The 11,677-nt window shown below is 46.2% G+C and overlaps 1 protein-coding gene across 1 annotated transcript in view; it reads right to left on the bottom strand.

Annotated features, from left to right (window-relative positions):
• Positions 1–2,375: 2,375 nt before the first annotated feature.
• Positions 2,376–11,677, bottom strand: part of SLC24A3 (solute carrier family 24 member 3) — a 211,535-nt gene continuing 202,233 nt past the window's right edge. The window contains exons 16-17 of the mRNA XM_085313839.1: positions 3,956–4,021; positions 2,376–3,012 (exon numbers count right to left, since the gene is read on the bottom strand). Coding sequence (XP_085169965.1) covers positions 2,863–3,012; positions 3,956–4,021 — 216 coding nt within the window. The 3' untranslated portion in view covers positions 2,376–2,862. The remainder of the gene's footprint in view (positions 3,013–3,955; positions 4,022–11,677) is intronic.

The raw sequence follows: 11,677 nt of genomic DNA, 5'->3' as shown, positions 1-11,677 counted from the left end.
AGCCCCACACTTGTGTTTTGGAGAGGTCATACAGAAGGATGCTAAGATGTTTGCTTTAGGGGACTTCTCCACAGGCTTTGATTACTCTAACAAGAACGTTTTGGAAATGAAAACAAGAATGCACACATTCAACTGGTCTATTCTTTTCTAAAACCAGGTCTGTGCTGGTCGATTTGGTTGCAAATAGTAAGCACATCTCACCGAAACTGTCCTGCTAAGACGTGCTCACTAAGTCGCATATGGCACAGGTAACGGCAGTTCAATGGACCTTTTGCTTCTGCCTAGAACAAACAACTTGCAGAACATTTTTGCACGACACAGAGATTTCAAAACAAGGTATTTCAGGTTTCATGTACAATGCAAAGCTACAATACACTACAGTATTTAATGCACACCAAATAGGAAAAGTTCCTAAAAAATACTCATGCAGTTTTTGTGCCATGGGATAGGTAATGGCTATTTCGTAGAAATAGATCCAACTGGCTCCATTGGAGCAGCAGTATAAATATTCAAAATAGAAGTAATAATAGGCCCTGATGTGAAACTTTTTTTTTTCTTCCCCAAATCTGTGCCTTCTGTCAGCAAGGAAATGTTCTGCTTGGGAGCAGCTGCGTCTCGCTATGAGATTACAGCTGTGTGCTTGCGGGTGGGTTTTACTGAAGCGTGCCACATTGTTGCTAACATGGTTGGATTTAAGGAAGTATTTTAGGCATTTTAGTGGTAATTCTTCTTATTACTAATCTTATTCACTAAGTGAAAGAAGCAGCAAGAAGGTCCACAGGGCTCCCCAACGTGAGAGGGCCTCCAGCGGGCGCAGTGATGACGGGCTGCACAGCGACGCGGGGAGCCACACGAGCATTTCCCGGAAGGAAAAGCGGCATGGCGCGGCCTCTCATCCCTGTTCTCGGACCCCTCCTTCATCCCTCTGGTGACCTCCTCGCACACGGTAGTCACCCAGGCCGGCAGCACATGGCTTTTTCCCCTGGACTCCCCCGACACCCACAGTGCAACGGCCGCCAATGCCCCCGCACATCGAGTGCAACGAAGAAAGAAAATAAGGTGCTAAGCTGCAGGGAAACTATAGGGGGTAAATCTTATGCTTTACATAGTTTTGCCCAAAGAAAATTAAGCCGAAATCATCACGTGCAAAAGTGCAAATGAGTAGAGAAATTGGCCTGCTGTGTGTGAATGGGCTTTTTCTTCTTTTCTTTTTTCTTTTTTTTTTTTTTGGTTGGAGGTTTTTTTCCTGCTACAGTTTAGTTTAGGGATTTTTTTGTTTCTTTTTCCTTAGGGTTCGCTGTGCCTTGACTACCAATATTTGCCACTGTTTGTACCATAGACAAAAACATTCACCTAGCTGGTAGTATCTTATTACACTTTGCAGTAGAACATATACAAGAAAGAGGAAAAAACATACCAAATGAATCAGAAGTGATCAGTGCTTAAAGTAAATACAACAGCCAGCACTGGCAAGAATCCACAGCATCAATACATACAAATGTAGCAGTGAGGGTGCTTCTCAGGGGGATGGAAACTGCCTGCGTATTAATACAGCGTTATACAAAACCTAGCAGGGATATTGGAACAATGAATAGCTAAACTTTCACAATAACTTAGGTCTGTGAGTGAGTCTGTGTTACAAGATATTCCACATTTTGAAAGTGCCATCTCTCTCTCTCTCTCTCTCTCTCTCTCTGTCTTCTGCCCTCCTGCAGGAGGTGTGATGAGTCCACATGATGTGTTATCAGGTAAGTTCAACTGTTTAAGAAAAATATCTGGCCAAGTTCCAGTGTATTCTTTAAAGAGTGGCAAATTATGACTTCAGTAACTATGTCTGTGCAAAATATGCCTCTTTCCTTTTAAAGAAACCAGTGTCTGTAACTCATTTAGAAAAGTTTTGACACGTATTTATGTCCTTCTTGGAACAAATACGATGCGAACTATTGAATCCCCCCAAAACTACAGGAAATCTGATGATGCAAAGAAGGTTCTGACCTTCCATTTCCATGCGTGGATCTTTAAAAACCAGGACACCTCCTTGGTAGCCCTCCTGGGCTGGCACTCAAACTATTGCTGGAAATACCATCGCACCCTAGCAATGAAACTCCAACATTAAAAATGAAAACGGTAGCAGTGTTTACCCTTTGCATCCATGTTCACCTTGCATTCCTCATCACACCTGCACGCGATTCGTTCTTTTTAGTAAAAAGTCATTGCCTGCTGCCTTGCCCATCTTCTTTCCATAAGCAGTAAATCCACTTGTATGCCGAGTACCTTGGATTGAATTCCTGTCGCACACTGCCCTGTGACCATCGGATTGTTACAGGAAACCCAATGCTCAGAAGGAGAAGCTGCAAGAGAGGCTGTTGATCGCTGACAGTAAGAATCCCAACCAAAAAAAAAAAAAAAAAAGCCCCAAACAACCAAAAAATTCCCACAACTCTCCTTGAAAATCAGCCCCCGTATGATGTACCCTCTTCTGTGTTCTAGCAATAGTCTTAAGTCATAAATTAGATTAGTCTTCCATCAAATAACTTAAAAAAGAAGGAATTGTAGCAGACCAGTTTTGCCTGGCTTGACGCCAGTTAGCAGCCAGTTCATCTAGAGTCCCAGTCACTGTTCAAAAACTGAGCTAGGAAATCACGTGAATGCTGAAAAAAATAATAATCTTCACATCAATGCAGGATTTTTCYAGGTTGTGGGGGTCAGGGAGAGGGTAAACGGAGATGGGGCCAAGGGTCCTATGAACAGTGAACAGGATAGACTTCACGACTCAGAGGCGCACCGCGTTCAGGAGATGCCAGCCGTGGTTTGTATTGCACAGGTAAGAGGGAAGTTCCTCCCGACAGTCTGCCACCTGCATTAGTGATCTCTGCACATTGGCAAGTTCACAAAAGTGAAAACATTGAATTCTGTCATGATGGAGAAACACAGGAAGATGCCGTAGAGGGAAAGGCACACACACCCTAGCTTCTTGTCCAGTTTCCATTTGTTCATGTGGACACCAAAAACCTACAACAAACAAAGAGTAAGCAACCACAGCAGGAACATTTTGCATAAAAGGGAAAAATCACCTTCTCAACTGCAGGAGGGCGAAAATAACTGTCCCCTTAAAGAACACAGTCAGCTGAAAGCAATGGCAGCAAGAGCACTACACCACAGCTGGAGTAAATCAGAGCCACTCCCTCACACTCACTGCAGCCACTCCGATTCACCCCACCTTGAGTCTTGGCCCAACAGCCTGGTGTTTCTGCAGGGAACTGCATGTTTTGGCAAGAACAAGCTCACTTAGTTCCACCAGGAACATCTGCAAAGGCCAGATTCCCTTTTCCACATGTAAAAGGCTTCCCGTGCCTCTCTGCATCTCAACCTTGAGCCAAATCATTTAAGGCACTGCCTAAATTTGCTTAGTTTGCCCCTGAACAAATCTCTTGGACTTAAAGCCTTGCATGTGCAGGAATTGTTCTGGTGTGTGACACATAGGAGGCCCCTTCAAGCAGCTAGCCTGAAGATGTGGAAGATGGCACCAAGTTATATAAACCCTCTTCTGTTCAGCTTTTCTTGCCTACTGTTATGTCGGACTCGGCAAGATCAAGGAACGTGAGCCACTATTTCAATAGAAACGTTGTCCTGTCTGGGCAAACTGAACAGATCTTGCCACACATCAGAGAGTCTGCTCCATCTCCAGCAGGAGATATGACTAATCGTTACCAGAGCCTCTCCCAGATGTCCTGCCACAAAAGACACAAACATATGAGCCACCCTGTGACAGGGACTGCTTCTGCCAAGCACCTCCTTACAGTTTTGGGAAGCTTGCTATAGGAGTAACCCTTCCTATCCCTTAACACCAAACTTCGCAACCACTGTTACAGCTAGAAGTAGGAAAGGAACAGGTGAAGAAAATGTCTACAAAATCATTCTTTGGGAAATGAAGAACAAAAGACTAGATACATACTGTGACAAAAACAGATGCCAGCAGGAGACCAACAGAATAGATAAGTCCTCTACTGTTTAACCGAATCTGGAAAAGAAGGAAGTTTGTAAAACCACGCCATAATTTCAAGCAACATTTTTTTTCTTACTGCTAATAATCCTGTAATGCTAAGCTGCAGAGCTGCTAAACACAGGCACACAAGCTACAAAAGCCAAGCTAGCCCATTACATCACTTTTTTTTTTTTTTCCTACTCCCTCTTGCCAAATGAGGGGCATTATTAAAGGCTAGCGTGCTTGGGACCTGATAGCACTTCAGGTTGTTCCACTGCCACAGGGGCTTTCTAGTCCCTTGGACAGTTAGATCATGGAAATGTGTCTTCTTGTCAATTACCTCTTACGTGAGACCTGAATGAACAAGTTGGGGAAAGATTTATATTCAATCATCCATTACTGCCTCATACTGGGGAAAAACAGAGCAGATCACATGCACCTTCTTCCCTCTCTTGCCCATCTCACTGAAGGAAGCAGGTGGATGATCTTGGAACCAGAGCCTCTGCTCCTGTAAATCATTGGTATCAATGTGTTGCAGCACACTAGCATAGGTTAAGCGTTACTTAGCACTAAGGCCAACAGGGCAGAGAACCTTTACTACCTGAGAGGCTTTGCAGAGACACTGTCACTGTGGCACATAGGCACCTCACAGTCATTCAGGTAGTCATCTTCGTGGCAGTGCCACAATTATACCCACTGCGTAAGTGGAGAACTGAGGTATGGGTCCGTAAAGAGGTGGAGGTTCTAGCTGTAAGTTTTAGAGTCTCAATAGTCTAGTCTAAGATGCTCAGCTGCATCTTTAAGCTCTAAATACATTTAAAAGAGGGATTTATGTGACATGGACCTAAAGCCACACAGGAAGGCTGCTGTAGGGAGCAATGCCACCTCTCCTGTCCTGCCATTCTCCTCCTCAGCCTCCCATTCTTCTCTTATGCTTCTAATTGCCATTCCTTTGGGCATCTTTATATCCTCTTCCCAAGTGGCATCACCTGCAGTATGAGCAGGGAAGCACCCCAGGCTGTGGAGCCTCTAAGGGGGGTTGTGCTGGGGGTACTGCTCGAGTCCTCTGAGGGATGACCAGCAGGGAGGCTGGAGGCTGTGGACACCTCATCAGATATTATCTTAAGGGCATTATAAGGTAATACAGCCCATTATATTACTCTCTGCACATTCTGTATGAAGAAGCCATATACAAAGTTGAGTTTCAACTAATGGTCACCAAAAAGGCTGACAGAGTATTTCTGTTCATTTAAGTTTCCTGGCAAAGATCAATCTTAGCAAGATAGGTTTGGGTGTGACTATTTTCCAAAGATGCTTTAGATGAGGACACTACTATTGCTTGTCTGGCCATCTTTGGTTTTGTTTAGTGCAAGTATGTTTTCAGTCATATCTCTCCGCTGCGGAGGTCAAACAGCCCAACTGACCACAGAGATCTTCCTTAAATGGGCTGGTATCAAACTCTGCATCATGCAGCTTGTTCTGCAGCTGCATGCAGGGAAAAGCAAAAGTCTTAGTCTGTTCCTGCAAATGATCTACAGACCAAAAAATAACTCCGAGGATGAAAGTTCATTCACCTCACACAACACACATTTTCTTTTTCTTTACCAGCTGGATTTCTTCCTTGTTTCTTAAATTGTTCCTAGTCTAATAACAATTCAGGGAGGAATTTTGTGCTATGATGCCATTTTCTCAAGTGTCAACCCAGGAAATAACAATATGTGGTGTATTACTGGCCACTTTTCAGTGCTCACATCTCAGTGACTCTATAAAGCAGCCCACTTGCAAGAGCAGTGGAGGTTGCTCATGTAGAGATGAGCAATGCCACAGTCTCCTGAATGCCACCATGCAGCTCCTTTGTCGGTTGTTATTGCAGTCGGGAAAACCTGTTGACCCACTGAACCCAATGTTGCTCCCAAAGCCAGCGTAATGATCCAGTTTTGTTCACCGAGATCACCTGAAGGGAAAGTCTGGCTTCTAGAGTTGAGGAGAGGATGACCAGTTCTGAGATTTTTGCTAACCTGAGGCTGCAATGCCCTCTGTAGAACAAGGCGGCCGCACTGGAGGCAGGGGAAAGCCTCCAGCGAGCAGGATTTTGCTCTTATGCTGCAAGGTGCAGCACTCCCGTGCTACTGCTGACCCATGGCGAGCACCATACGGCTCGTGCAGTGTCTGCACCCTGTGATTGCTCCAGTATTTGGGTTCCCTGGAGTCCCACCAGCTCATGTAGCTCTGGTGCCACTGGAGATTTTCTGCACCTTCAATGATGTTAAAACACTGGCACACACAGACAGCCCGTTTTCCTTTATCACTGATTTTTGTCATCGTAAAAAAGGCTGCAGTCATGACGACTGCTTGTTCTGATAGGCACTGCTGTCTGTCTAAGACATCAGCTGTAGGTATACATGGCACGGAGGAACTGTTATGTTCCCATCGCCATTACAGGTACAATGCAACAGTCTTGCTAGTCAGACTGTTCAAAGAAACGAAGGACTTGGATCGTTTCAGAGTGTGAAGACCAATTTAGGCAGAGCCTGCATAACTGAAAAAATGGTAATGATCCCACTGTTAATGTAAACTGCAGGCTGTAAGGGGCAGACATGAAAGAGGATATTTTTGCAGCCATGGAAGAAGTCTCTAAGGCCACTTCCACTTGCAGCTTCTATTACCAGTCCTGAGCAAACCTCAAAGCTTTCCTGAAATGTGAGCTTCTCTTGGGGCAGAGAGAGACATGTCACATTCTGGTCCAGAAAGTCCTTTCCTCTGATACCCTCTCCTGCATCTCCTGTTACGCTAATGAGCCAGGGCAAGCTCATGTTGGAGTGCTGTGACTGGACCATTGCACCCTATGGAGATGGTGCACTGTGCTTCATCCACTGCCAGGCATCCACACCTGCCCTCCAGCTTCAGCTAGTCCCAACCGGCCATGCAGGGCAGCTAACTGGGGTTTGCATCAGCCTAACTAAAATGCAAGCCTAAGCCCAGCTCTCCCCTCGCTGCCCCCTCCACCCAAAGGAGCAGCAGCTGGCCAGGAAAGACAGATCCTCTTCTACAACAAATTCCTGTCTGGCTTTTCCTCTTGAAGGCTGTTTAACCAGTACCAACATCTGCAAAAACTGTCCATATGAAACGTGCTAACCGGACAGGAATCTAGGGGAAAAGGAAGTGAATGAAGCAGCTGGAATTATTTTAGCATGGAAAATGTCTGAATTTAACCTGAAGTGCAGGCACTGCTCACAGTTACCTCACTGGCTTCCCTCAAAGTAGCAGCCACTTGGAAAGAAGACGATTCCTACGCCTCTGCCTGTGGTTTGCTGAGCTCAGTGCTTGCAGGAGAGTTGTCTGGGGCTGTGCCGTTTGGTCTCTCTGCAAGGCCTCCCTTTGGAGGTCATTTGGGGGATGCAAACCTGGAGTTAAGGATTATTCAAAAGTTAAAAGCATTTTTTTAATTGTTTACAATAGGTTTCCACCTGGAACAGTCACAGAGGAGCCCCCAGGGGCAAGGCAAACATGGCAACCCCTCCAAAAGCATGAGCACCCACTCCAGCTCAACAGGTCCTGCTTTGGCTTCAAGTTAAGCAGGAAAGGCCCTGGCTTGGGACCAAGCCCAGCAAACCATGTTAGGCAGGCCAGCTCTTGCTGGCAGGCAGAGCTGCTAGCTAGTAACTAAGCTAAATGCTGAGAGCTTTCTTTGATGAGGCTTGACTAGTCTCGCAGAAAAGCAGGGATCTTCCTGGACAGGGTGAAATGCTGCAGAGCTTTGTGCACTGCAAAAAACAGCTCCTTCCTCAGGCTCATCACCTTTTTTTTCTGAATTACCTCACTCTGCCACTGGATATCAGGGCTGAAACCCTCCCGCGCACACAGTAATGTGTGCTTTCCCGGGGCAATGAATCTAGCTGGGGAATTTGCTTCATCAGGAAGCTTGTTTGGCTGCACCAGATACATATCACAGCTGGACTTTCTGGAAGAATAAGTGCAATTCATTGAGAGAAGAGCCTTGCCGGTGAGCTCCCAGTGCCAGAAGAGCTGTGCAGACTTCCYGATGTCCTCACTGTGGCTGGAGACTGTTGTACGGTGTGCTGCAGTGCCATGGAGCAGGCATGACAGGTCACGAGAGTCCAAGCACTGCCGTTGAGAAGGGCTACCAACAACAGGCACGGAAAGGAAGAACAAGAGGAAAGTTGGGATCGACTGATAGCATCTAAGGCTGTTCCCAAAGCAGATGGGCCCTGACACCCATCCACGGACAGGTGCAACTCAGGTTGTACATGGCTTGCAGTTCTCATGCGTGCACGTGCAAAAAGCCCACTGCCTCTGTGGGCGTGCATGCAATTCTGCATGGGGCGCGTGGGGAGTCCAGCTGTGCAGGCCACACTGCTCCGGCATGTGCCACCATGCTGCACAAGGGAAGGACAGCACACGTCCAGACACTGTGTTTGAGGGCTCTGCGTTCTTAAGATAGCCCTGGAGAGAACCAATTTACACCAAGAGGACACCTCCCCGCAGATGGCTATAACTCATGGCTAAGCCTTTTTCCTGTTGCCTCTTCCAGTGGAGGCTGCTTGGAGTAACAAGTTCTCAAGACGCTTGTAGACTTTATAGCCTTCGTTCAGAAGAGGACTGAGTGTGTCCAGGTTTGTTCAGGTGTAAAGGTAGGCCAATCCTTGAGAAATAGTGTTTGCAAAATACTCTGACATGAAGAAAAAAGTCTCCTCCACAGCCAGACAAAACTCACTGACAAGCATTTTGGGAAGCTGCAACCTGAAGATTTGGCAAGCTGTTGCACAGGGGCTCTGAAGGGTTTCTGCTGCTGGCTCTCCACTGCCAGCGGTGACACCCCCAACACACAGGGGACAGAAACGAACACATCCCCAAATTCAAGTGGTCCCCATTTATCTTAGTTGAATGAGGCGGTCTACAGCAAACACCCCACACTAACTGGGCTACAAGGACATCTTCCCTTCAACTAAAGCTGCTACAGGGCATGAAGACATTTACTGATTGCAGTAACATTAACCAGAGGATATTGGCTGAAGCCCTTGGCTTTTGGCCCTGGCACTGGAAATGGTTTCTGAAAAAATAATGGAAACCCTCAAAAAATAATCAAAACAACACTGTTTAATTCCAACAAACACTGCTATTATTCATGCCCACTAAAAGAGAACCTACGCTTTCAGAGGAGCCAGGCTGAACCTTGCAACGCTGCAAAGTACAGTAGTACCTGGGGTCAGGCAGAGCAGGGCTGGGGTGCTCATCGCAGCAAGAACGCAGGTGTAACAGGTTCCTGCTGTTTTCTCCCACCTGCTAACATGCTTGAATTTTCTTATACAATCCCCTTCTGCTAGCCCAGGTCTATATTACACCCATTCTGTCATCCAAATTGGGATGGAAATCAGTCAAGCAGCCTTCTCATGAGACAATTGGTATTTCCTGCACCAGGCAATGGAATAGCTTTCTGCAGGGCACATGACAATGTTTAAGTTCATGGAAAACAAAGCTAGCAAAATTTTCAAAACTCACAGTAAGGGAAGGGACTTCTTTTCAGATTTTATCAAAGCGCAGAGAATGGGCCTCAGCTCAAGTCATCTTCCTCAGGGAAAGAAAAGCTCAATTTTCTCTGTTTATTTAAAAATAGGAAATGCTTCTCCTTCAGGAGAGAACTGTCTTTAAAGAAAGTACTCTCTGGTACTTTAAAGAAGAAAAAAGATGCATTCCCAGTTTTTCTGGCTCTCCTTTGAGGTTTGGCTTGCACCTAGTGGCTGAAGCAGGCCACAAGTACTCTCTGCAGACACTGATCACAGATGAAAGGTTTGTGAGTTCAAAATCTGCTCCATGTGCTTTTAAATGGGCTCATCTCCCTGCTTTTTGTGCAGCAAATGCAAAGATGCAACTGCAGACTCCAGGTGCTCCCTCCCAGCTCCTGCAGGCAAGAAGGAATTGAGGCTGAAGAAAATACTGGAGGAAAAACAATGGAAATAAAATAAATGTAATTCCATTCTTCCGTTCTCCTTTGGCAGCTGCTGAAGGGAAAACAAGGAGCTATTGCCAAAATCCAAACTGGTTTTGCTCCAGAGTCCAAATGAGAAATTACCTCAGATGGGAACATTAGAAGGTCTCTGTTATGCTTCCAGCCCCTCAGCTGCAAAAGCATCAGGTCTCCAGTCTGACTGAGGATCCTTTGCTTGCAACGTCCTTGGCCGACAGTGTAAATTCAGTGTAAATCCTGCATTCCTCAGGTCCTGCCATGCAACAGGAGTCTCAACAACCTGCAGATTCAGGATACACGCTGCATTCCTGCCTGTCTAGAGACAATTTCCTTCTTGGACCTTTTCTGAGACACTGAAACAAATTTTCTTGGTCTGCTCCATATCACACAATTCACTTTGCAGAGAGTATAAACCCTGGAGTATGCAGCATGGAGGGCCGCACGTATAATCTCGAGGTATTAAGCAAGAAATAGAGGAGTTACGGTGAGAAGGAACTCCTGCACTGCTAGGAGCCTTCTTGGGGATGGGATACGCAGAGTGACCACTTTACTATCCTGGCCCTTACGGTTTGCCACAGTGACTGACAGATGCATTGAACTTCTCTTCCTCCTTTTCTCTGAATGGTGAACATGGTCTATATGCAGATATCTAGGCAGGATCGGAGGGAATAGATATACAGTTGTTGGTCAGGAGGAGATTAAGGCCAGCTTCATCTTCATGTCTTAAGATACACCACAGTCCCTTGGAATTAAAATAGTGATCAGCAAAAGGGTCAGTAAGTAGCAAACCAGTGAAGCTTACTTGCTTTCTTGATCCGTTTCTCAAGTGTCCACTTCCCTATGGATTCTCTGATGCTTAACACAGGCCACGCGGGGGTTATTCCTTCTCTGTCCAGCTTCCTTTTACCATGGCAGGAATGTAACATCTCTAAGACTTCTACCTTACTGTCAAATTTGGCTGAAATTGGTTGAAGTTATTAGGCAGGAGAGTGATGGAGTCACCTCAAAACAAGGGATTTTCGAAACGGAGGTTGTTCTTGCAGTGTTAACTAGGCAGTGCTGTACATCTGCAGCACTTTCTGGGCTCCCCAATACAAGAGAGACATGGAGCTACTGGAGAGAGTCCAGTGTAGGGCTACGAGGATGATCAGAGGGCAGAAGTATCTGCCCTCTGAGGAACKGCTGCGAGAGCTGGGCCTGTTTAGCCTGGGGAAGAGAAGACTGAGGGGGGATCTTATCAATGTCTACAAGTCCCTGAAGGGAGGGTGTCAAGGGAATGGGCACAAGCTCTTTTCAGTTGTCCCATGCGAAAGGACTAGAGGCAATGGGCAAAAACTGAACCACAGGAAGTTCCACCTCAATGTGAGGAGGAATTTGTTCACTGTGAGAGTGACGGAGCACTGGATCTGGTTGCCCAGAGAGGTTGTGGAGTCTCCTTCTCTGGAGATATTCAAGGCCCGCCTGGATGCAACCCTGTCTAACATGTTCTAGGTGACCCCGCTTGAGCAGCGGTGTTGGACTAGCTGATCTCCAGAGGTCCCTTCCAACCTTACTGATTCTATGACACATGGATATACTCACAACCTTGCTGACAATGGGAACAAATGAACCTGGCTGGTTATTCTTAGGTTAAAATTCCTGTTCCCAAAAATATTCCTGGCTTGGGTCTGTTTTATGGCTTCATACCCCCTCCTCCTTCCCCCCCC

This window comes from Rhea americana, unplaced genomic scaffold (genome assembly GCF_003343005.1).
Source record: "Rhea americana isolate MKP2758 unplaced genomic scaffold, rheAme1 scaffold_398, whole genome shotgun sequence".
Classification (NCBI taxonomy): Eukaryota; Metazoa; Chordata; class Aves; order Rheiformes; family Rheidae; genus Rhea; species Rhea americana.
This window is presented reverse-complemented; position numbering and strand designations above follow the sequence as displayed.